Raw genomic sequence first — 27,508 nt, 5'->3', positions numbered from 1 at the left:
CTCCCCACCGTGTAGGGCTGCCCTACATGCTGGAGCGTGCTGGCCTTGACGTCCAACAAGGTACTGTCAACCTACTTTCCACGCTCCCTCTTTTGTGGCTTAAAGATTTTCTTGTGGGAAGATGTGCACCCTGCATGAGAGCTCATTTCCCTTCTTTATCTTCATCTTCGCATCTTCGTAGCACTGCATTTTTCTAATTTCGCTGATAATTCCTAAAACAATTGAGATTGTGAATATTCCAAAATCCCATGAAAATATTTGGGACTGAATAAATCGATTGATCATACTTCATAATTTTTCAATTGCTTTTCTTTACACGCGAAAAAGGCGATCCATATGTTTACACCATTTTTATTTCTAGCAAATATATGTATACACATTTTATTATTGATGCAAATTTTAATACAAAAATAGAAATTAATATTATAATATATATTCAATTAATAAAATCGTCAACGAAATGGTTCTATATTGAAAAAATTATGAGGAACTTTAATTTGGATTGTCTCTTTCTGACATTATGTAAAACTTTTTTTTTTTTTTTGCAGAAGCATGCATTTATAGATATTTATAGATACTTTTACAATCCCCAAAATTATTATTATTTTATAAAAATGTCTTATTTTTTTATTAACATCAGTATATACTTTACGTACAATTTTAAATTGATTTGTGATCATTATTTTAGATTTTCTTTAGAAATCCATTGCTAAAAAAGTTTAAAACCGTTTTGAGTAAAACAATTTAGTGCGAGAAATAAATGATACATGCAGTTTAGTTTATTTGGCGTTTAAAGACAAGATCTTTTTTTATCGTAATTTTATATGATCAGCACAACGGCTTTGCTTGTTTGTTGTGATTCCATTGTTTAAATCTTTTTGTGTAAAGAAATAATCATGATATAATTACTTGTTATCGATAACAAGAATATTAGAGCTTCCCTTTAGCGCAAATTTTAATAATATATAGGGTAAATGAAATTTGTTGCGTCCGGTTTCAGAAATTCAACGAAATAGGGAATTCTACAAGAATGCAGATGTCAGACCACCATTCACGTATGCATCCTTAATTCGGCAGGTGAGTGGTTAATAAAATTACCAAAGGATCCTCCGGATATCACATTTTCTCATCATATTGTATTAACATTATTGGAATTATTGCGGGATTTTCTCTAGCAACAAAATGAATGCATCGTATTATTACCATTATTTCAATAATTTCTTAAATACATTAAGAATTATTTTCCAGTTTTTTCATTGTAAACATAACATTAAATATTGGTATAATTTAATAAGGTTTTATGTTAAAAATTATTATGCTTCGTAATTATCTAGATGCAATATAAAATGTATTTGATTATTTAGCATATTTGATTTATCATATTTTATTAGAAAATTATAATATTTTTTCAAATTATTATATAACATCGAAATGCAAAAGTGAAAATTTTATTGATGGAAAAAATTCTTATTTGTAATTTTATTTAAATACTTTGATTGTGAAATTTGTTTTAAATAAAAATCGAAAAAGTTGATATAATTCTAATGTTGCTCTTTTCATAGTCCATCATTGAATCTCCCGAGAAGCAGCTGACGCTCAATGAAATTTACAACTGGTTCCAAAATACATTCTGCTACTTCCGGCGCAACGCAGCAACGTGGAAGGTATATCTTATAATTTTAATAATTTAATTACAATTGTCTTTTAAAATGAAAAAAATGATAAACAAATGAATAATAACTTTTAATTTGATGATCAAGATATTCAAAATATATTTCTTTTATTTTTTCATTTTTACAGTTATTTATTTATACAAAATATAAAATATCTCAGTAAAAATTCTTTTTTTTTTTTTTGTAGTAGTTTTAATATATATTTTCCATTAAAAACACCGCGATATATATATGTGTGTTAAATGTAATTCTTTAATAGCGACAAAGTGGAAATAACTCTTCTTTAACTGGCTGAATTTAATGTGAATCTACTTGTGTAAAGGGAGTCGCAAGAATAAAGCTGGTTAAGCTAAATACGCTTAACCAGAAAGGGTACGAACTTTCGAAAATCTCGGATAATTATATATATTGATTTGAATTAACAGGCTAAGTGACGTACCGGGCAGAGCAGTTGGTAATGATAGTTGTGTTGCTTTCTTGAATAGGAAGAAGAACTGGTAACATGTGAAATATGACATATTATGAGTCATTATGAGCCATCTATCATTATATTCTTCCCTATTTTTTTTTTTACTCACACACCACTCGATAACACATCGCGTGTCAGAATAACAGTATGCATTAAATCAAGCATTTAAATTAAGAGTAAATATTACTGCGATTATTGCATTAATAATATATATATATTTTATAGACATATATTGTCAATTTATTTAATTCTTAGAAATAAATCTGCTGTTAATGTAACTTTTGGAAAAAAATGTATATAAAATATATAAAATGCTTGTAGAATTAATGTTTTTGCATCTGTGAAAACATATTAAATAATAGCAAATGCGTTTACTAGATATTTCATGAATTGTTTAATTTTAACATAAAAAATACATATTTCGAAAATAATTATACATTTATCATCACTTTTATCAATGTATAATTATTTACTCAATCCAAAACGTTGACTAAACGTCGCAGATCAATAATCAAAATTCCACATGATTTTTCGGGAAAATAACGGAATATAACGTGCCGATGGTTCATGATTGATTCGTAAGCCGACGTGACAATTCGCTTGTTGGCAAGAATGTTTGCGCGCGTGCGTTTTTCTTTGCGTGTGTGCGAGTGCGCGTGAAAGTAATCGACGTTTGCCATGACGCTTCGCCTCGCATGGTTATGTGTACATGAAGACATAAAGACGCGAAAACAGGTTTACCAGGTGGAGAGCAGAGCAGAGTTTAGAGCGAGATCTACACACTGAAGACGACGTCTTGGCGGCTAATACGTCAGCGGGCACAGCCCTGTTAATTTTATTCGGCCCTGCGGCATGAATAATTGTTGTCGTTGCCCCTAGATTTAGATGACTAGCTGTGCATTAACGATAAAGGAATGCCACAAATCGTATCTCTTTCGATTAATCATTTTGGTTCATTATATCCTCTTGCGGGCTTCAACGTCGCGATCTCATTGCCAATTTCCTTTTGTGCTAACAGCGCTCATCATCATCATTGACATCATCATCATCATCATCATCGTCATTGTTTTTATTCTTAGTAGATATCGCGTTATAATTATTATTGATTATCAGTTAATTAGACTTTCTGTATTTATTGTATTATTGTTTTATGTATGTCACACACGCATTGCGGATTTCCTCTTTGGCTGCCACCTGAAAGAAATACCCAAGTCTTCTGAAATAATAAAACTAGTGATGCTGTTTTTGAATAATAGCCTTTATAGATAGATAAATAAAATGCAAATACTATTACACTTATGTAGTGACACATGCATTGCTTATTTTATATTTATTATTTATATATTAGTTGTATTATTTTTTTTTATTTGCTTAGTGCTGCTATTTACATCTTGGGAAAGAATTTTTTTTCATAATATTACCGCGAATATCTATTAAGTTGCATAATATTATTTGTGGAAAAAGCTCTATGCAATGCTATTCCGAAGAAAGTAAAGCAGGTATAGCAGCATTTAAGTTTACCACGCATATCTTAGTTTAAGGTGGCAGCTTTGCTTACATTCCTCAAGGGTGCCGAGTGGTCATTGCATCCATCTTTGAAGACAAAAGGAGACAACTATTAAATTAATTTTTATATTTAAAAAAAAATGAAAATAGAATATTATTATTTTCAAATAACCGATTGTACAATATAAATGAAAGCATTTTACTTATAAGCAAAATAGAGAAAAGAATATTTTTTGTCTCTTTCTCTTTCTCTTTCTCTCTCTCTCTCTCTCTCTCTCTCTCTCTCTCTCTCTCTCTCTCTAATATATCTTATTTCTTAAATATATATATGATATATAATTTATTTATACAAAACCGTTTATAAATATATCTTAAACATGTATTTTTGACACATCCTCAAAGGTGGTTGTCATGAATTCTTAAGAACAGCGTTGTCTTGAATAGATCTTCCTAAATCATTATCTATAGATTTTAATCGCAATTAAGGGAGGTAATATAAGATATAGAATATAGATCGAAAACTATCTCTTTCTGGCAGAAAGTAAAATTTTATCATTTCTTATTATATTTTAATATAACGGATAAATAAAATTTATTGATGTGATATTAAAAAAATACGATATATTGGTATTTTTATTGATAACACAAAAGTTATATTTTTATATATATTTTATTAGTTTTAATTTTTAATTTAGTTTTAACTTTTAAGATATTAATACAATAATACGCAGAAAATATTAAAAGATTTATCTTAATCAAAATTCATCGCACGTTACATACCCATATAAAGTATTTATTTTGTGTTGGAGCACACGACGAGATCATTCGCAACGCTGCTCGTTGACACCTCGGCACCTTGACAAATCATACGGCACACGCACAATATCGCACGTTCTCACTTAGCGACTCTACCTCGCGTCTCGGTCTCACGATCATCATCCATCCCTGCCTCATCAGCATGGCCGGTCATCGTCATCCGATGTCGAGGACTCTCCATCATCTGCGTAACACACAAAGCCATTATACACGCATACGCGCTCCACGATCCGTCACGAACGGCCGTGATCCTTATATATCCCCCCTTTCCCCCGCCGACTACCGGGGCCGTGATTGAGTTGGCTTCGTTCGTTTTTTGCGTTGCTTATTTAGTCTGTGTATTATTTTGTATAGAACGCAGTGCGACACAACCTGTCTCTCCACAAATGTTTCATGCGAGTCGAAAACGTGAAAGGGGCCGTATGGACGGTGGACGAAGTGGAGTTTTACAAGAGACGGCCACAGCGCGCTTGCAGCACGACCGGGTACGTTGCCCCTCCCCATGCTCCATCGATCAGAAAAAATATAATTACAACCGCGCTTTTTACTCTCTTTATATATATTCTCTCTCTCTCTCTCTCTCTCTCTCTCTCTCTTTTTCTATCTCTATTACACCAATATCTCTTACCATTTTTGGAGACCGACGGACTGAAACCCACCCTTTCCTTTTCCCAATATATCGAAGGAATAGTTTCTATCAGATTACAAATTTTCTTACGATTTCACTATCTCCCACATCTCCCTTTTATATATCTATATTACTCTCTCTCTCTCTCTCTCTCTCTCTCTCTATCTTTTTCTGCCTTTTTACATATACTTATATATATATATATACTCACTTATTCGCTTTTACTCTTCTTATATTTATAATCGTGTCGCCAACCCCCAGCCCCTTATACTGCCCTCCCATTTTTCTACAATTTTATATCATATTTATATAACTTTTTACATACTTTTCACATATTTTTATATCGATATTTATACATATACATATGTTTATATATATATATATACATTAAGAGTATTTAATATTTTATCTTATATACATATAGCTCTTTTTATATATATGTGTATTTTTAATATATATCTGTTTTATATGTATTATATATGCGATTTGAAGGTGGACGCACATTCAGTGCGTTTGTGGCCTTCGTATGTATGTATACGCACATACACGCACGCTCTCCTGTGCATTTCTCTCTCTCTCTCTCTCTCTCTTTTTAAACATAAGATATATTTAATCGCCTTCTCACGATATTCTACGTCGTGTTCCCTGTTTTACATCTCTCTTCATAGTATATACTGTACCTGTTTGTATTTGATACGTGCGCATTCATACGTATTGATTTGTGTGTGTATAAACCTTTTTACACACCTAAACGCCATAACAATCTTTAATGTACATCGCTTATGTCGTCTGTCTGTTTGTTGCTAATATTCGTAGTTTCTCGAGGTGTCGTGCTTTTATAATGAATAAAAATAATCATATACCATCATTCGCTACAAAATTATTTTTAAAACGTCAGTTTATATTATGGCATTAATATGCTTGTTATATCTCTGATTTTTGTTTTAATCAAATAGTGATAGATGGAAAATCTATATTTTTGTAAATAAATTTATCTACGTTTATATATATTTTGATTAATACTCGAGAAACTATCACTGTGTTTGAACCCGCGTGTATGTGTGAATTTCTTACTTGCCCGTCGTCGTGTGATGGTAGTCGGCAGTCTGATGGGTGCGTGGATGTGCGTGAGAGTGCGTCGCCGATGAAAGAGCCGCAAGAGACGAAAGGGAAAAAAAGAAAGAAAAGATAGGAAGAGAGTTTAGAGATGCTAATCTCGTTCTCGGATATGGGAATCCGTAGTATGTCGTGTGTGCTTTCATAACGAGCATGTGAGCTTTGCAGCGACTAACCCGATCGAGAACGGCAGGGCCAAGTATCTGGTCCAAGTCTAGTCTCGAAAGCCTGGAAGCCCGGAAGCGGAATTGCCCGGAACAGAGTGAGAACCGCAGTGTTGCACTTTGTCAGGTAGTGAGAGGAGCTGCCTTACTACATTATTACTACGTCTCTATTTTTATTTTCTTTTATTTATCCATCCCTTCTTTGCGAATCTGTGCTGCTGTTTGTTCTTTCTAAAAGTCGACTCGAGATCATGCCGAGATCACTCACACGTGTCCCGGCAACACGATAGAGCGATGGAGTTGTCGGCGCGAAAGACGTGCCGGCGTTAATTGATGCGTCCAGACCCCCGTCTGACGGCAAGAGCGATAACCGGGGCACGCGCGCATACGTGAGGCCCCCCTTTCTGTTACAAAGGATAGCGAATGGCGATGGGGGTCGAGCGCAATTTTAAGAAAGAAAGAAAATGTGCGCGCGCAATCAACTACAAAAAAAAAAAAAAAAAAAAAACAGAAACCTTGTCTTTTTTACTCTCTTTTTCTCTATTTCTTGGTGGTCTTGTCTGTGTATACAGAACGCGATCCGCACCAATCTATCATTGCACAAGTGTTTTGTGCGCTATGAGGACGACTTTGGGTCATTCTGGATGGTGGACGACGCCGAGTTCGTAAAGCGGCGGCATCTGTCCCGCGGCCGCCCCAGGAAATATGACCCAACCCCATCACCCACTCCACCCCACCTCTCCGCACAGTAAGCACTACCACTTTTTAGAATTCTGCTGGCTGGCTGGCGCGACGTTCTGACCTTACCGCGGTACTTTTTTATGAACGCGACGACCGAGACGTTTTCGCTTGGTCGTTGTCTATAAATTGAACCGCTAAATGGGCTTTCCTATCTGCTGCCTTTACGAGTCTTTGCGCATACATTTAATATAAAATTGTGCCTGGTTGCAGCTGTTACGGTTGATGTTTCATGTCGAACGTATCTCTTGAAGCATAAAGTAATCACAAAAAATTTGTTGAAAAGTCATAAAAAAAATCTTTGAAGTAAATCTATTCCGTTTTATTATCATTGCTAAATGAAAAAAGTTTCAGCGTATATAACGAAAAGGAAACTCAAACGAACGATACTTATAAAAAATATATCAAATTTTATAAAATATTTTATTGCTATACAATTTGCTTAATATTATTTTAATTTATAAAAATAGATATGTATGTTTTAGTTTAACATTAATATGTTTTTTCTTTATAGTAACTTGAATTGTAACACCGTAGTCTTAATGCTTTATGCGTTAGGATAATTTCTTAAAAAAATGTGATGTTTATTTTTTAAATTATCTATTATGATGCTAACAGCTGCAATGATAGACGTGATAATTAAATTTATATTTTCTAGATTCGCTAGATTTTATACCATCGGATACAAAATATCAATAAATCTTTCTCTCTCTCTTTTATTTCGGTAATAAAATTTTTTTTATTTTTTAAAATTATATTGTGATATTAATTAAAATATTTATTACATCAAGGCAGCAGGAAGTAGCTCTATGCAGTTTATCCAATCCCTTTAGAAATAATTTCTGCATTATGCCTGCCTCAAGCGCCTTTAAAGACTGATTCTTGAAAAAATTCAGCTAGTATCATGCCATTATTATCTTGCTCGTTTATTTGTCAAAAGTGTGCAATGTTGCCCCTTTTCGATCACACATACGGACACATATATATATATGTCTATCCTTAACGATATAAACAGTTATATAAGTGCGAAAAATATATGAAAAATAAAATTATAGGTCTAGTTTATTATATATAACATATATATATAATTATGTATATCTAGACTTATTCTCTATAAGCTTTTGTTAATTTAATATTTGAGGCATAGAGATTGTAGACAGCAATACTTTAATTTTTATTGAATTTTAAATGAGTTTGAAAACAAAGAAAAAAATCTTCTTTACATAGCTTAACAAGATAGTTGAGGTTAAAAATTTAAAGGCACAAGCGAGATATTTAATCAAACATTTGGTAACGAAGAATCAGTTTTCAATTTCGTTAAAAGATTACAATTAAAAGAAAGTATTTTACTTTATTTCTTGTGAAAATCTTGTGCACTTTTGCAAATGACGCTCAAGGTTCATAGGACATTCCCGTATACGTTACTAGTATTATAGCCTAAAGATTCTTTGCATTTAGTGATAGCTTGATAGAATCCTGCACGGTCCTGCAGCACACCAGCATCAGGACGATTGGTCAGAGATGCGGGATCACCAATGTATTAATAGCCGCTTGCATGGATTACCGTGGATCCTTAACATTCGTTTCCCAATGAAACTCTCTAAAACTGTCCCGCCTAGTTCGAGAACACTGCTTATAAACGTATGATGCTTAATGTGATGCTGTTTGTAATATGTATCTCGTGTGAAAGTGATGTGTTTGTGCGGGCAAGCGTTTTTTTTTTTGTGTTGAATTTTTGCTCTTCCGTTTCTGTCTTTATTCTGTCTTCTCATAATAACAGAGAATTACTTTTCTCTTCTTTTGTGAGCATAGAACTGCCATCACGTTAATAGACGTTTGTAATTTCTTACGTTCGTCATTTTTTAAATTGATTTCTACAAAATGTCTCGTAATAGTATGGCAAGGTTTTGTTTCTTCAATTTTTATCGATGCGATTTTCTTTGCAATCCGTTGCAATTCTCAACTAATACGCTGCTTTAGGAATTATATGTTAACGCTTATTAGATGCACGCCCAAAGATTTTTTTCAATTTTAACATTTAATTTGCTATAGCTACCTTATTAAGAGGCTTTTTTTATGTGATGGTTAATTATAAGTATATCTAAAAATGTGTGTGTTAGAAGGCTTTGAACAATTTCAGCAAATATATAACTAAAATAAGAAAGAAATTTGAGAAAAGTACCCTCTCTCAAATATAAAATATTTTTATATAAAATGTTTTAATAATTGAATATTAAATATTAAATAGATAAAAGGATAAGACAAATAAAGTTGAGAATTGCAAGATAAATTTTAGCATCTTACATCATGCTTCCGTAATGAGCGAATGGTTCTTGAACTGAGTGAATATACATATATACGCCAGAGCTATTCGCGCATGTGTAAATTGTGTATACTGTGTGTTATACAACTATGTTCCTCGAGTGGAATTCTTCAATCTTCATCATTGCGACTCGTCTTGTATCACAGGTATTATATGGACTCAATAATCTCAGTACAATATTAATAATAATTATAACTCATCAAATATATTTACTGTTCATCTTTAATACTTTTTAAAATTTTATATATCTATTCTTATTCAAAAAATCTCTTTTTAAATTCTCTCTCTCTCTCTCTCTCTCTCTCTTTCCCCCCTCTCTCTCTCTCTCTCTCTCTCTGTCTCTGTCTTTCTCTATCCAAAACTTTTCTCCTTTTTCTATCTCTATCCTCACGATCTCTTTTCTATCTATCTATTTAGCGCTTCACGTTACTTGATAAACGGTCACGGGAAAGATTTTTTCTTATCTTTTTCTTCGCATGCATTTTTAAATCTCTTGGAACAAGATCTCTGACGATGTATACTAAAGCTGGATATATTTACTTGATGGTAACTATTCATAAGGGACGCTACGAAGAAGGTATTCCTTTTACAAAATGTCAGAAAAAAAAAAAACCATTAGTCGATGATCATTTAAAAGTTGAATCAAGTATTTTTACTACGTGACTTTGCAAGATAACAAAAATGAAAGGTAAACACAGGTAACCTAGTGGCCGTTTATAAGCATATTTGTTTCGAAACTGATATAATGCTAAATTAGAAATGAAAGAAGAGAAAAATCGATACAAGTTAATACATTGAATTATTTATGAAGTTTCGAAACGGGAGCGCTTTTTTAAATACTTTCTCTGTAATTTTTATCTAATCTCACTCAATCACCACAATGAGTCGAACTGGTGGGCGAACGATAACGAGGCACTGTGTAAATAGGTAAGAGTTTTTGCGACTCTACATTTTCGCTCTTTTTTGATCTATCTTTTTGATATATATTTATATGTATACATTTTTCATATTTGTAATTCTCTTTGTCTCTCTTCTCTTCTACTTTACATCTTTTTCTTTCTTTCTCTATCTATCTCTCTATCTACTTCCTTTTTGTCTTTATACGTCTTATATATCTACGACTTCAATACACGCACAAACACATAGTCACCATATACAGCCTTACTTTAATTCCCCTCTCTTTTCCGTCTTAACATTGACACAATTGAAAGAAACACATACGCGTTTTGTTTCAGGAAATACGCTCATGGCTGAATTTCGAGTAGTATTAACATATTTTTCTCTGTCAATATCTAGGGGTGTCCCGTCGAAGAGTCCAACTCTAACACACAGTCCTACCATGTACGGTGATGCGCTTAATGCCAATCTGCAGGTAACTATTAATAATTAATTTACGCGAAAATTGTCTCTCGTATATTTTCACGGTTTGCCTTCTTAATTGAGTGAATTAAAGCAATATCGAGCGCGCGTGACTAAGTAAAAATAATATTGAGTAAAGAATATTGACTAGATGACATTTCACGAACTTTCAGCATTCTATCGATACTTGTTAATAAAAATTTTGATAAACTGTATTAATAAAAATGTTATTTTATTGTAGGGATTAATATAATAAACACATCACTAATTAATAATAAATATTACTAATGTCTAAGTGATTACGATATTTTGGTATTGAATCGGTAATAACTAACCATCTGATGGAATTTGAGTATTTTCAGGCGCTCGGGGAGTCTAATATAGGATTTTTGAACAATCCAATGTGCACGTCGACAGCGACAAGTCCCGATAAGGAACATGTGTTACCTCATAATGATTTAATGTAAGTGACATTTATACAAGTGCATCACTCGTTCCTCTCTAAGTTTATAATATATTTTATCAAATGTTTTAAAAAGTTGTTAGAATCTCCGTAATGATTCTATCGCTTTATAAATATCTATATTTCTACATCTTTGGAACATTATTTCAGCTTATAATAATATTGCGAAAATGTGGCTAGAATTTTTTATTTATTCAACATCGTGCATTTTTATTCGCGGATACGTTTACAAACGGTTTATACAATCCATTCTATACGAATCAATTTCTGCACGCGGTGCAGAAATCGTGAAAAAGCCCCTTGTTTTTATGACTCTTTCGCGAAACACAAACTATTCGTTGCAGCTTGACAAACCGCTTGAAACCGCAACGATGAAACAATCCCGGAAAAGCAAAATCGTTATTCTCCCGTCAGCGTGGTAACGCGTGGGGAAAATGTGTCGCTAAAAAAAAATATCGCTTTGTGTTGCGTCGCGCTTTATGAAATATATACGTCAATACTGGCACGCGGTTTTCCATTCGCAAGTTTTCCACTCATAAGCGTACACAACGCGTTCGCGCGTGTCGTCGATTCAACAGGTCGCCGCTGGATGAACCGGCCATGCACATAAAACAGGAGAGCCAGAGCCCGGAAGGAGGAAAGCACACGAGATTAATAAAGCGCGAGCTACCAGACGGTCCCATGGAGCAGGAGACGGAGGAGGATCAGACGGACGATAGAGAATACTCGGAGAGTCACGGCCACGATTCCGGCCAGGACGAGGACATTGCGGAGGACCTATCGATGGCGCCCGACATAATGATCCCGGAGGATCAAGTCGAGGCGTAGTAAACACGAGATGTATACAAAATGTCCCGTTTATTCGGTCATGAGAGGAGCACTCTACCCTCTTTGGCCAGAGTAGAGTAAAGACGGTAGGCAGAGGGTAAATGAATGAGGGAAAGGATGGGAAGCGGAAAATAACGGAAGCAAAGGGTCGAAGAGGATGATGAAGACCCCCCAGGACCACCCACCCCCTCCACACTTCTCCTTCGTACGAATCCCCTTCAACGTATCATATCTGTACCGCGACGCCCCAATCGCGGCTTTAAGGTAACGAGAAGTAGCCAAGCGCCGCGAATGTATCGAGAAAAGACACTGAAAGATGATGAGGGTGACGAACGTATTACCGGATGATGTAAGCGCGAAAATCTCGGCGATATTCGAAGAGCGATCCTTCGATCCATATCTTTACTCAAGCAATTGCGAACAACGATATATTTTATTTTCCTCTCGATCTTTTCCGTTCCAGAGCCGCGGTTATATCTCTAATATACATAAATATATACATATACGTATATATATGTATATATATATATATATATATATATATATATCTCGTGTACATTGCATTAGAAATTAATGTGGCGACAATGGGACACCGCATATACAGGACGCGCCTTGCGGTCGGCGCGTTTTTACCGGCGAGCGTCCCCGGGAAATATCCTTCGCCGGAGGAACCGATGTAGCCTCGCGATTATACATTTTGGCAATTATATATGCCGATATGCATAAATAAATAAAATTTGAATACGATCGGCGCCGGCGTCGCAACGTAACAAATCTTTAAATAACAATCTTTCTTTTTGCATTATGTTACGCATAAATTTTTGTTAAATAATGGAGAAAATATTACACATATATGTTATATATGAAAAAAGTTTTTCCGCCTAAATTGAGGAATTAATTACGTATTGATACGATATTTATATCGTATACGTCATATTTTTATATTTTACAAAGTAAGAATGTTTTTATTTTGATTATGCGAATGAATTATAAAACTAATCAAAAAAATAATTTATAAAACTTTATATGATTCCGCGAGAACATTATATACTGTTTGATACGAGAGACAATGCGCTACGCTTGTCTATTCAAGAAACCCAGATTTGAATTTTTCTATCGAAAAAAAAAAAGAAAAAAAAAGAGAGAGAGAATCGCCAGGAAGCATCGCGCGGTTCCATCGGAGAAATGAGTCGATCAAAAAATCCGGCGGGATTGAATCTAGGAAATAAATCGATGAAGCCGTGGTGGTGGTGGTGGTGGGTACGTACGGGAGCGACTGAGTTTAGTCTTTAAGTTTAGGCGTTCGTTTTTGACGAACGAAGAGCAATGCTAGTACTGTTCTCGCGACTAAGCGGGTCCTATCGTCTCAAAGAGGCCCAGTATCAGACAAGTTAAACTAAGAATCGCATCCGAGTGACGAGACCGGATGCGTCCCGGCGTACCCGTCCGCTACTATTGGTAGCACTCTGTATAGTTGTAGCAAAGTTGATCGTAAGTAGTTTCGTATTCATTAAACGGTAATTAATACGCTCGAACACACAGAGACGGTCGAGATATTTGTAAATGAGCGCTACGATACGACACACACACACGCGCGCGCGACGATCTTTCAAATTACTTTCCGATCGAGCCGGTCCAGGTATCCGTGATGCAGAACGATACGATAGATGAACGTAGCTCTGCGAGACGATCGAAGAATGTTACGAACGGGGATAAGTGGGAAGATCGCTAACGCGACGTTTTTATATTTACATACGCGTATTACATTATACGACAAATAAAATTTCAGATTTTATGCAAACATTAGCAGTCTTTTGTACGATATATTTAACTTTGCCATTTCCATACATAAGGTATAAGATAGACTCAGCACCCCGTGGCGAGATGGTGCTTTTCAAATTCCAATGCATTGAAAGCTAGTATTTCAACGTTTTGGATAATTGACATAAAATTTCGAAATGTTAGGTATTGTGCGCGTTCAAGAAGATTATATTAGAATTATTAGCACTTCCTTCTGTGATACGTGACGAATATAGTAAGACCTCTATATTTAATTATATATATATATATATAAATATATATAATTAAGGGACTTATATATATATACGTTACAAGTCGTTTTTGGTTGCTAAGTCTATTGTATATCAATATTATCGATCAATTACAGGCAATTAACATGTGCCATACAATATCGAGATATGTATGAAAAAATACTACATAAAAAACGCTAAGGTATCACGTTAATGATCTCCCTACTTCTCTAAACATGAAGTCTATAAATAAAAGTACACTATGTATGCATATATACATATATATTAATACGTATACGTATCGAAATTATAAGGAATTAGATGTCGATAATCCTCTCCATCAAACTTTTTTCCCATCCTTGTCCAATCCTAGTCCTACTATATACACACACCAATCGAGGCCAGTAGATTTCTTCTAAAGAGTGCGTGGTCTCGGATCCCAGAAACAAGTATAGAAAGCGCACTCATATCGGTACTAATACTTTGAATTGTTAGAGTCTACCAGTAACACGGACAAATTCAAATCTGTCTTAAAGCATCAGTGTATTTTTTTGATCTCCATATACGTTTAACGATAAATGTTTGTCAAGCTTAGAAGCTGGTTTAGTTGCCATCGTAAAGCGCCTATATCATCTTTGCACAGTGACTGATGGAGATGGAAAATATAATTATGTATTTTATTAGATCATAACAAGACGGTTATGTGCAATCTGGAAAATTATTGTTTGTACAATTTGGGAAAATAACGCAAAGTTATATTTTCTGAATATTTAACAGAATATTTAATTTCAAGTTGAATAGCGTAATATTGCTGCGTTGTCGAATATCGTGACAATTTCTTTTGGACATAAATTTGGAAGAGGATTTTATATATTTCCACGTTTACTTATTACCATAGTTATTCAAATCTTAGTTTCCGTTGTAATTGATGAATATAATTTTATTAAACGTTATTATGTGTACGCGTACACTGCGATAGATATTGATATTTCAATGAAGATACAAATATATAAAGTGTGGAAATTTATAAACTTTTACAATGAGTTTATCAAATGCTAAATTAGCGTTATTAGAAAAACACGCATCCCGGACTGTATACGCGAAATATGGCTTTCAGCGTAAAATCTCTTTCTCTTTTATAAACTTCTACACTCTATGATATTCGTAAATATTCAATTTTATTACCTTAGATAAATTACCTTGTCTCTGTTTGTCGAGGTAAACAGATGCCATTTCGAGGAAATAAACTATATTGCAGTACGAATGTACGTATTAGTGTTTCTGTAACAATCAAATAAAAATAAGAAGATTGCAATATTATTAATATAATATAAATATTGTGAGTTTTATATTTTTAAATCGACTTTTCGATATTCAAATCGACTAAACTTGTATGTATAGTTCGAGTAAATCTTTTTCATCAGCGATCTGCAATTTATATTATTGAAATTTTTTACATTTGATATTTCTAATACATATAGAGCATCAAATAGCTTTATTCAGTTTATTGCAAATATTATTTTATCATCTTTAAAACTTTGAATATTAAGGAAACATGTATTTATGTATCAAGAACTTGTATTTATATATCAAGGAAAACTGGCCTTTTTTAATTCAAGTTTTTAATTCTTATCTTTTGAGTTTTACATTTTAATTTATTAATATTTACAATCACAATTCTTATTATTAAATATTATTATTTGTCAATCAACGAGTAAATAAATATTGCAGAATTGCAAACAGTCTTTTTAATATTCAAGTTACAAGTAATTTAAAACTGATTGCGTCCCAGCTTTAATTAACAAAACATACATATCTGCGTTATGAGGCTTGACAAATTTGTCGCTGAATAATTTAAAACACAAAACTATTACATATATTTGTCTTGAATGTAAATCTGCAAGGTTAAGGAATAATTTAATCACATACACGCGGATAAAAGGAAAGAAATAAAGAAGAGAATAAAAATGCGAGAAAGAATGGGAGTATGTATGTGTATGTGTGTATTTGTATGCAAGAATGTCATAATATATAACTCGGTAACATCTCGTTTACCGATAAAACACGCGAGATTCAGTTTGGGCTCGCTTTCGCGTATTTCGGTACTATTAATAATCTAAGTATATATGTACTATGAATTAAGAAATTGATACACACACACACACACACACACACACATACTATAGAAGATTCATCTGTAAATAATTAAACTTATCGAGGCATTAGGAATTTGTGCATATGTTATTCATGGATGGATGATCGTGCCGATATCGCGGCTTGTACGTGCGTATATATATATATATATGTATGCTTGTGTGTGTGTGTGTGTGTAATTGCATATGTGAATGCACGCGTATATTCCGTATCCCGTCTGCATTTAATTTCGACTCGAGATCACAAAGTTCTCCTCGGGAGATGAAAGATATTTTCTCGTTTTGCCGGGTGAACGTTCGTCACGTCGCGAGAAAGAGAGAGCCTATATCAACCGGATAATTAGTTAATAATCGGTTAATTGATCGATCATGCGCCGCGTCGCGTGACGTGTCCTGGGTGAGTTTCGCGCGAACACGTAACTGTTTCTGTATCTTTTGTATTATAGTGACAATGTTATACACAGATGCTTTATTACTAATGTTTTTTTTTTTTTTTTTTTTTTTTGTTATGTTTGTTTGATGAAGGCAAATTGGATTTATTAGATTTACGCGGACATTGCGATCGATTATTTCGAGAAGCTTCGAGCAAATCGATTATTTCATTATTTTGCTTACACAATACTCTAGGAATTATAGCTGTTAATCGCGCGATCAACGTTTAGGATTTTGCAAAATGCTCGAAAATAATTGCTGATAACGAACCGGATAAGCGCCTCAAGGCTCCTGATGCATTACCTGGACATTTTATTGTTTTGCTCTGATAAAAGCGATGGCGGTTCTGTGCAATTATATCAGATAAATCGAAGCATCCGACATGAACTGTGCCAAATTGATGCGAACGTTTATTTAATAAATGAATCGAGATATAAGCAGATAAAAATCAATCGTATTGAAGGAAGAAAATTTTCCTGAAAGAAGTAAACTTTTTCAGATTCTTCATCTTTCGCTGGTGTAAAGCTGTTGTAGTGAAATTCAGTATAACATGCCAACAAAATAAACGTATAACGGTTTATCATATTTTGTGGAATAAGTAATTGTTATACATACATCGATTAATGTCCGAATAGCAATTTTAATGTATTGCACAGTTATGATTGAAACGGGCATGTTCGCGTATGAAAAATTTCATCGCGTCCTATTCAACAATTCTCACGAATATGTATACACAACACATCGTAATAATTCTCATCAAATAAAGTATTCCCTTGCAAGGAAATCAAACGTGTTACAAGGACGTTCAAACGAATATGGTTTTAACGTAAAAAAAAAATGTACCTATAATCTGTCATCCAACAAGTTTAGAAATGATTTCTTCAGCGTCTACATTTTCTAATTTCTTTTTTGTTCTTTCCTTATAATTTGTAATAACATTTGTAAGAAGAAAAAAACAAGGTGGTTGTTATCGCAATTCAAATTCTAACAAAAAATACATTTCACGAAAATAGACCGTATAATCGATCGAATAAAGGAGACCGCTGGCACAAGTTGAAAATAATTGCAAAATTTTTTAGAACGTTTATTGTCTGAATTACTTTGTTAAGTATTTGTATGATAAGTTGTCTTGTAAAAATGTACCGATTTTACTAAGAAATTAAATGTGTTACTGAAAGAAAACCATGCACAAGTTCTCTTCAACTATATTTTTATCAACCTCCGTTCTTTACATCAAAAATGGTAATGACGGAGCATAGAAGTAGTCGCGATTAAAATTAATAATTGTAAGTACCAATAAATTATCATTTTCACCATACTTTCTTTGTATAAGACTGATATCGTTTGTATAATGCTTGGATAATCCCGTTAGACGTATCGAGATTTATATACGTAAATTAATGTATTTAGAGAATATATATGTCTATATATAGATTACAGGAAACACTTATATCATACTGTAAATAGAGAATTTACGGAATCGCATTTTCTAGTTCGATATAAGCGTTAGTATTAAGATCTTAGCTGATATAGAATTATCTTGAAAGGATATATACTTAATAAAACTGCGATATATATAAAAAAAACAAGAACATTGTGCTCTTTAAGAATTCTGTTTTCAAATTCCCTATGTTAATGCATTTAATAAAGGGATCTTAAACACTTCTTGCTACTTGTTATCACTATCTGATATAAAGCTTTTTATTATTTTTTTTTTTTTTATTATTTCAAACATATTATTATTAAACAATATTTGATATTGATTTGTATGTATATAGTAATTTTTGCATACGTTATTATCAAATATTAAAAAAATATATTTTTCTAATGTCCATTTTATTTATTGAGAAGATATAGATTTCATGATTACATCTTATATCAAATGTGATTGTCAAATGTGTTTAAATCTTATTTGGACTAGATATGTATATAGATTATCATATATTTCACAATTAATGATATAGATCAAATTGATTATAAGACTCAGATGATTACATTTAGTACTAATTGTGAGATGTAAATCCGGATCATAATTTTTAAGATTATGATCCGGATTTACATCTCACAATTAGTATATATATATATATATATATATATATATATATATATATATATATATATATATACACACATATATATACACGCCTGTGCGTGAGTGTATGTGTTTGTAGAAAATCGCAGATATAATTTAATGTAACATGATAAATATCAAAATATGTTATAATCTTGTCATAAAATTACTGACGCTTAAACATAAAATTTAGCATCAGAGAGGAAACGAGATAAATAAATATGTCATCTACAGTTGGAATTACTGCACTTAGTTGATAACATAATGTGCTATTGTCAATTAAATCTGAATAATCTGAATCAATCTGTTAATAAATCTGAACTTATTATAAATGAGATGCAGAAGAATTTCTGCAAAACTCTAATATTTGCTTTTTTTTTTTTTTAATATGATATATTTCAAGTAATTCACCGCCTGTTGCATTTCAAATTTTACTAGCTATGCTCGTCTTGGTCTATTACTTCGCATCTGATAGCAACATTTGTATGAAAATAGCAGTGTGTACAATATCTTACCAGCGCCTACTGCTATTCCTATAAAATATTCTTCTTTATTTGTTATAATAATTTACATAATCAAATATTGTTTAATGTGTATGATGTATTTACTGAATTTGTTAATATTTAATTTGAAAGATAAATTATAATGTACTTTATCATAAAAATAATTATTATAGAATTATCATAATTAACATTTAGAGTTAATCAAGAGAAAATGGCATCCATGTATTATAATACATAATTATTAAATTAAGCAATCTAGAAATTCATATAGTCGCTGCTAGTATTGGAAGTTAATTTTTCTAACGTTATCACAGATTTAAAAAAATAACAGTGCTTACAAATAGTATCTTGCAGTGCGCGATTGTCAAGTTTTTTTTTAAGCAGAACAGCAATAATTTACGGTATTAATATAAGATATACAATAATAAAAGATGCTGTTCAGTACTATATTTTATATTATTATAAAATTCTTGTATCTCTTTAATCTCAACGTATCAAACCCTGCTTGCATAGCTATTTGCAGCTATTATTACAGATAAGACATTTATACAGTTTAAACAGAGTTAGCATATTGTAAATAAAAGTTGTAGGAATTATAAATTATTTTCTTTAATATCTAAAAAAACACAAAAAATAAAAGACATACCTACATCATTGGCAATTAGAAAAAAATTTGTCAGAATGCTAAATGGCAATTTATTACACTTATTCATTGTTTTTCTGATTATCCATATCACGCAAGTGTTTGGATAATAATTCCCATTTAGATGCCCATGGGGGTTTGTCCAATCCTTGAGTGTTAACTTCCTCTATCAAGTTCATCAAGCGAACGAAAAATTCATTGAGTTTTCCAGCGGTGCCACGTCGTAATTTCTGAAAATGTTTATCTGAAATGCAAATTTTATTAATATTATTTATAGACTCTGTTATTTCCATAATTGGAATTAAAAACGATTCGAGATTAACAGCGATAAAATATTGTCAATAAATCTGCCTTTTACTGTCGTCATAAAGACGTTAATGATTATCGATGCTATAGATATAAATAGAATAAAAATGGACTGTAGTATAAATCAATATTTGTGAATATTCGTGACGTGACGCAAACAAGGATATAGAAACGATGAATAAGGGACAAGCATTTATATTGATATAGCAATCATATCGAATATCTTTAAATACATCTTTAAGCAAATACTACGCTTCAAGACTATCTATTATCTTGGTGTATAATTATGTACGATCTATAAGCTAGCATGATTTAAATAATGAGATATTACAATGTATTATTTAACTGTCATTTATAGTAATCATAAATAGCAAAAATATATATACTTGAAGGATGAAAAGAATTCTTGATCCAAATTGTTTGTTGTGTCAGCGCCGCCATAAGTCTCTTAGTAATTAAGCTCTGACTCTCCGATGTCACAGGCCTTAAGCGGGTAACAAATCGCAAAAGATATTCTAATAAGTATCTTGTACAGACGGACAATTTTCCAAGACACCGCTGCGGCTTTGAACTCCACGCGACAATATAACTGAGACTATCAACATCCAGAAGCGGATGTTTAAGACTCTCCAGCCATTCGAACAACAGTGTTGACAGTATCTCTAGATTAGTTTCCAATTCTAATCGTTGCCAGGCAGTACATCGATGATTTAAATCACTCTAAAAATATATTTTTAATTTTTTAATGTTGTTATTAATATTATCGTTAAACATTATTGTTTATAATAATATATAACGTTATTAATACGTATCATTATAGATTATTTTTGGATATATATATACAAAAATAAATTTAAAATAATGTATTTAAATCGCAAAATAAATTATTAATTTTTGTTCTATGTAAAGAATAGTTTTGTTTATCATCGTATCATCTAGTAAACCTAGCAAAATTATTAAAACTAATGCTCTCTCTCTTTCTCTTTTCTAACAGAAAAAATTAAAATATTTTTCTTATCTTTTCGTATGCAATCATAAATAAAAGATAAGAAAAATATTTTATGTAATATATATATATATATATATATATTAGTTAAGTACCTGATAATTATGCAAACGTTTCTTTATGGAATCCGGAAGAGATGTGTTATTTCCGATGAGTGCTTTGATAGCTTCCTCGGCAGTCACCGTTTCATAATCATTGCGAGCAACGTTTTTTAAGTCAATATGTGATTGAATTTCCTTATAACAATCATTATCAAGTAGATCTTGATCGTGAATACCATCACCGAGGACATCATCCACGCAACTATCGTCGAGACCTATCGCAAGAGATTGTACTGTTAGATATACACATTATTTTAGCAAGATAGATTAAAGAATATCGAACATTTTGAATTTGTCAATAATAATACCTGGAAATATAGAGTCACAGGAAGGGGTATCCGGTGACACGCAGAATACGTCGCTCAATCTTCCTATATCATCACAAGTATCTCGGGATGATCCTTGACTACTACCACCCGCTTTAGTGGATACTGTATAATACATAACTTTTTTTACAAATACATATAACGTCCAGAAATATATATAGTTTAAAATTAATCAATAAAGAAATATATTTAAAGCATCACAAATAGAGAGAGAGAGAGAGAGAGAGAGAGAGAGAGTGTGTGTGTCTGTATATACCTATATATATAATAACTATATGTACATATATGTATGTGTATATTTTATTTTCCATTTATTTAAATTAATTAAAATAAAATTATTACAAACACATACGTACAAATTTGCAAGGAAAATATTTAATTATATAATAAAGTCGTGGCCTTTAGCGAGCAATTCAATTATTTAATTGAATAAAATTACTTAATTACTAAATATGCGTGTAATGATTCTCACTTGAATATTCGTAGGATGAGTCCGTAAGGGATTCCGCCCACGAATAGGAGTGCCGTATGTTTCCCGTGCCGTCACGGAATTTCTCCAACACATGGCAAATAAATTTTTGCGTAAAAGACACATTGGAAATCGTATACGAAATTTCGGAAGGTGAATTGTCTTCCTGACAATCGCAGAGTTGCAGTATCCGTTCGCAAATAATGAAAACAATCTAATACAAATTTAATCAATTATAAAACTATATCTTTTTGCATTGTATAAGCAATTTTGAGAATAACAATAGAAAATTAATATTTATTTATTGATAATATTAATATACTATTAAATCAAAAAAGAACATTAAAACTAATATTGTTTTATTTTTTAACAACATTTATAAATTATTTTAAAGATATTATATATATGTATGTGAGCTGTTCTCAAAAAGCAAATTTCAAAAATTTAATTTTCGAAAAGATTTTGTTAATAATTCCAGCAATATTCTTTGCAAATAAACAAAAATGGAAATTGAATTTAATGCAATTTAATCAAATTAAATTCAAATTATATTAAATAATATATAATTATAAACGTTAAAAACATCCATAATGTCACATAAGTAAATTATTAAATACGTACTTTTGGAATATGCTTAAAGTTGCGCTGCTCATATCCGTGTAACATGTTGTACTGTTTCTTCAGGTATGTTTGAAGACTGTAAGGTTTGCGATCTCCGGTTGTACTATGTAAAGGGAATACTATCATCTGCGGAAGCACGAAGTGCTCGAATTCCTGAATGCAATGTATCTGTCCGCGCGTTTGTATAGCGGACGGACGTTTCATACGGACAAATCTTATTGCATCGTTTGCTCTCACACGAAGACTGTAAATAAGGTAGCACGCGATCAGAACGCCAGTTCTGCCGAGACCTGAAAGTTAAATACTTTCAACATTATTTTGTTATTGCAGGCTTAAAATTGTCGAGTTATTAATCAGATGCGAGCAAGTAAGCAAACTATACAAAATTAGCCACAAATTATAGCATAATTAAGAGTTAACATATATTGTTATATATATAAAAAAAAAAAATGAATCGTGAAATTGTTTTTATCAATCTTTGATCATCTTTTTCCCGCGAATAAAGAGAAGTGATTGTAATTTTAGATTATATATGTAAGATTTAAAAAGAGATACAAAAGAGAGACAAAAGCTCGTCATTTATAAGCGAAAGCACTTTTCAATCTCTTTTAAATCTTAAATGTAAAATTGAAAGATTTCTCAGATTAGATTGCTATTATAAGAATAGTTACGTTACTTAGTCATTGCATTATTGATAAACATTGCCTTATCGATCTTATGTTATTTTGAAATATTATAAATATTATAATAAAATATATGTTATATTATAAAATATTATTAAATTAAATTAATAAGAAATTACCATATAATAAAATATTTAAATAATTAAAATTTTTTATAACATATACATACATTATATTAAAATTGCATATTTGGCATAACATTACATATTCTTTATTAATTTCAACTTGTTGCTTCGGATAAGAGTACATAAGACATATTAATACATTTAAAGACAAATAATTCACCATTTAAATGGCACAATAAATCTTTCTTTCTACGTATTATAAAAAAACTAATTTATTACAGTTGACCATCGCGATTAGATCTCTGATTTTCAGCACACGATAATTTGATAATTACAATTGTAATTTTCCTTAGACGTATATCTAAATGGATATTTTCTTCTGTGTACTATTTATATACGTATGTAAACGAATATATGATGTAGTAATGCTGGTATAAAAATATCACCCTTACGTTCGATTTAGATCGTTTATCGTTCCACCCGTATTTTGTACTTTAATGGAAAGGTAATCCCTCGTCATGTTGCGGTGTGTGTTCGTGATGTTAATAAATTAGGTAAATGAAACGTAATGGGGACTAATTTATTTCAGTAATCATACATTTTTATCTAATTATATAATTATCTAAAATTATAAGATAGCTAACAATAAATTTTTATAAGCCAATTATTTTTTACATCATATATGATTATGTAACAATCATTGAGAGAGGGGGGAGGGGAGGGAGGGAGGAGAGTGAGAGAGAGAGAGAGAGAGAGAGAGAGAGTGAGAGGTATTTTAGAAAAGCTTCAAAATATTCACATATTTTGAGAAATTTTAATCATTTTGTAGCGAAAACAGTTTATTTTTGATAAAAGGCTATTCGGAGAATTCTTTTCATAATATTTTTATGTATATATTTATTTTGATATTTTGTATCCTAGATATAATTAAAGCTGGGTTAGTATTAAACAAAAAAAAAAAAAAAACATGGTAAAAACGTTAAATAATTAATTATTGACGAAAAGATATTAAGTATATTGCTAAACTGTAAATTAAATTTTACGGTGCATTTTACGGTTCTTAATCGAGATTACTATTATTCGCTTCTCTCTATTATTGGATGAAATCTTTTCGCGTGTGTACCGTAAAGATTCAAATCCACGGTGCACGTATCCATCAGTTGACTTTGTATGCACGCAATACCATCGTAATATCGTACACGATAAATACTTTTCGTGCGTTGCTTAGATTAAAATTAACAAAAATATAAATTTATACCAACTATTTATACCAAATATTTATACCAACAAAAATTTGTATAAAAATATAAATAAAGCTAATATAAAAACTGATTAATGAATAAAAAATATGGAGAGGATATTAACAAACAGCATTATAGACTAATTTATATATACGCATTAATCTTATACGATCGTGCGCTCAAAAAGCCATGATAGCCGGGAGAGATGCAATTGGGTCAAGTATATTGTATGAAAAATCGATTTACCAGCATGACAGTGAATGGCCACTCTTCCTTCTTGTACGGCGAAGGCCACAACCTTGACCATATCCAGGAGCTTTCCCATTGTAGCATCACCATAATCCTTCAGGGCAAAGTTATAATAGTAAACTGCAACAAATTTGTATAATAGGTAATTGGAACAGTTTGATGCTAAAGATACTTGCGATAGAGAGAATAAGCGATAGCAACGGTTGTTATTTTGGGGCTTTTCTTTCTCTGGATAGATATATGCGTTTGCTGCATTGCATGTTATATTGTGAAGCTCTTCGATCTAGCTAGTGGTTGTTAAGGAATGAGGAAGAGACACTTTCGCAATTCTATACATTTAACAAGAACATCCCACCATTTTGTTTTAGCATAGTGATTCTTCCGAACTTAAAAATGAAATTATTTGCCGTTTTATCAGTGTCTCTGTCATTAATATACGATTTGCATATTATAATATAATGCGAAATGCAATAAAATTAGAGCAAATTATATAAATAATATGTTAGGGTATTATACCATCTGCAATGTATACGATCACGAAAAGAATTTTTATTAGAATGTTAATATTTATTGTAATTAGTCTACTATAAAATATAGAAATTAAAAAAATATTGCCATAAAATAATGCAAGTTAAAATTGAGAAATGTTGCTTTACAAAATAATATAAATAATATAAATTGTAATAAAAAATAATATAAATTCTATAATTACTATATTATTGTATTATATAATGACGTTATCTAAGTCATAACTATGAAATGTTAAATATTATATAGAAATTATATATAGCTTTTTTACATAAATTAATTATTTATTTTTATCTTAAAAAATATTTAGATCATAATCAATATTTTCCAAAGTTAACTTTGATAATAAATAAATAGGAATGTATTGACAATTAATACTGAAATAGGATTCTACATGATAAGCATTTTTATAATACCTACTGTTATTTTTCATAAAAATATTGGGATCATATGTGAAACCGCTCTCTTCGAGTGGACCTCCACAGCTCGCGTGTTCGCCAGGTGTTTGCAAGTTTATTATAGTTTTTATGCTCCAACCTTGAAATTGGGCAATTATATCTTTCTTTATTATTTGAGCCGTGTTAGGCCGTGCCATCGCAAGGACATCATCAGTCACCCTAAAATATTTGAATCATTTAGATCAAGATCTAATGCACAAGTGCTGGCATAATAGCCGGACACGTAATAATAAATTTAAGACGTTTGACTCTTTTATTAATTATTCATATCTCGGTACAACGAAGAGGATACGCCCGGTACATATTTGATATATAATCATGATTTATAGATAAATCTTTACCATTGCAGTTGAGCTTCGACAGAATGTCAATGATAAGTTGACTTTAATATAGAATGCATGTCTTTGATGATATAAATGTAACAAATTATAAACACATTTCAGAATAATATTATATCGCAAATATTTATATCTTTCATATTATTTAGAACTATATATATGAGTGAATAAATCGCAATAATGCAATATTAAAATTATAATCAATAATAATTTTTTAATTCATTATTTTTATATTAAATATATAACACACATTATAAAGAGAGATAATAGAATTTATTATTTTTTATTCTTATTATATTTTATTAGCAATATTTTTTATATTTCTTTGTTTACTTTATATTTTCTTGTTATCCTATTAAAATTTAACAAGCGGCGATAGTGCTCACCAATGCGAAAAGATGTTCTGTATTGCCATATGGATAGGTAGCCAAGCCTTTGGATTTTCATACTTGCACCTGGATCCACCGCAAAAAATGGCGCACTGTATAGATTGTGGTGTAAACTTTCGCAAATGTTCGGAAAACTTATTGTATCCCGCTTGAACTTCGCATCCATCTGTTTGCCTACTTCGAAGACCTGCCGGAACTAACGAACTTACATCCATTCTACAATGAAAATTCGATTATAGCAATAATTATAATTCAATTAAAAATATATATTATAAGGTTTATAAGAGATAAATTTATAATTAAAAAAAAAATTATAACCAACAATACACTTTGGCACAAATAACAATCACGTTTCGATATGTCACTGTTCTGCATTGTATTTCACATGTAACATAATATTACAATATATTCTTATATAAAATAACATAGTAAATGCAATAAAAGCAATGGAACTTTTATAACAATACGAAAAGAAAATTTTTTTTAAATTGCGCACACAAAATAATGGTACATACATTCGCAGAAATATTTATATGCTGTTCATCCATCTCATAGCTATGCACGAAAATAGCAATCGTTCTTATTAATTAATCTCGTTTATTAGCTATTAAACCGTGCACGTAGATTACACGCGACGCGGATTCAACGTACGAAGCTGGTCAATATAAAAAAGCAGTTGACTCCACTATAGGACAAGCGCATAGCGACTGGCAGTTCCACTATCATAACGCCGCTTTATCTATCGTTGAGACGAAAGAGGGTTGCGCCTGCGTCAGGCAGACAAGGTGATAATATTGAGATTTTTTTTTACAC

At 31.7% G+C, this 27,508-nt stretch overlaps 2 protein-coding genes across 23 annotated transcripts in view; one reads left to right on the top strand and one right to left on the bottom strand.

The window, feature by feature from the left end:
- The window catches only part of Foxp (forkhead box P), a 262,057-nt gene extending 246,680 nt beyond the window's left edge, over nucleotides 1–15,377 (top strand). For 13 of the 21 annotated variants that reach the window (XM_070294689.1, XM_070294698.1, XM_070294688.1 and 10 more), the window contains 6 exons: nucleotides 1,001–1,077; nucleotides 1,563–1,664; nucleotides 6,945–7,120; nucleotides 10,730–10,805; nucleotides 11,146–11,255; nucleotides 11,834–15,377. In XM_070294689.1, coding sequence (XP_070150790.1) covers nucleotides 1,001–1,077; nucleotides 1,563–1,664; nucleotides 6,945–7,120; nucleotides 10,730–10,805; nucleotides 11,146–11,255; nucleotides 11,834–12,083 — 791 coding nt within the window. In that variant the 3' untranslated portion in view covers nucleotides 12,084–15,377. Of the gene's footprint in view, nucleotides 1–15; nucleotides 61–1,000; nucleotides 1,078–1,562; nucleotides 1,665–4,818; nucleotides 4,950–6,944; nucleotides 7,121–10,729; nucleotides 10,806–11,145; nucleotides 11,256–11,833 lie in introns of those variants that run through there. The other 8 variants (XM_070294692.1, XM_070294691.1, XM_070294695.1 and 5 more) reach the window with 6 other exon arrangements.
- Nucleotides 15,378–18,981: 3,604 nt separating this feature from the next.
- On the bottom strand, nucleotides 18,982–27,386 carry LOC138932235 (uncharacterized). Of its 2 annotated transcripts, XM_070293859.1 has the most exons (10): nucleotides 27,211–27,386; nucleotides 26,693–26,911; nucleotides 25,931–26,127; nucleotides 24,980–25,102; nucleotides 22,745–23,034; nucleotides 22,127–22,337; nucleotides 21,637–21,759; nucleotides 21,323–21,543; nucleotides 20,608–20,941; nucleotides 18,982–20,159 (listed from the first exon to the last, which is right to left on the bottom strand). In XM_070293859.1, exons 2-10 carry the CDS (start codon nucleotides 26,908–26,910, stop codon nucleotides 19,978–19,980), a joined length of 1,899 nt encoding a protein of 632 aa, XP_070149960.1. In that variant the 5' UTR covers nucleotide 26,911; nucleotides 27,211–27,386; the 3' UTR covers nucleotides 18,982–19,977. The 2 variants fall into 2 exon arrangements, with proteins under 2 accessions (XP_070149960.1, XP_070149961.1); XM_070293860.1 differs by lacking the exon at nucleotides 25,931–26,127.
- Nucleotides 27,387–27,508: the final 122 nt, after the last annotated feature.

The sequence above is a fragment of the Polyergus mexicanus genome, unplaced genomic scaffold (assembly GCF_030449975.1).
Source record: "Polyergus mexicanus isolate NDT 795.1 unplaced genomic scaffold, iyPolMexi1.0 SCAF_4, whole genome shotgun sequence".
Classification (NCBI taxonomy): Eukaryota; Metazoa; Arthropoda; class Insecta; order Hymenoptera; family Formicidae; genus Polyergus; species Polyergus mexicanus.
Note: the sequence above shows the minus strand (reverse complement) of the source record. Positions and strands in the feature narration are given on the sequence as shown.

Coding starts and splice junctions, on each gene's coding strand:
- LOC138932235 (XM_070293859.1), bottom strand. CDS start 26,910: ATGGATGTAAGTTCGTTAGTTCCGGCAGGTCTTCGAAGTAGGCAAACA. Junction 25,103..25,930: donor TATTTTTATGAAAAATAACA/GTAGGTATTATA, acceptor AATTTGTTGCAG/TTTACTATTATAACTTTGCC. Junction 20,160..20,607: donor GAATTCTTTTCATCCTTCAA/GTATATATATTT, acceptor TTTGCATTTCAG/ATAAACATTTTCAGAAATTA.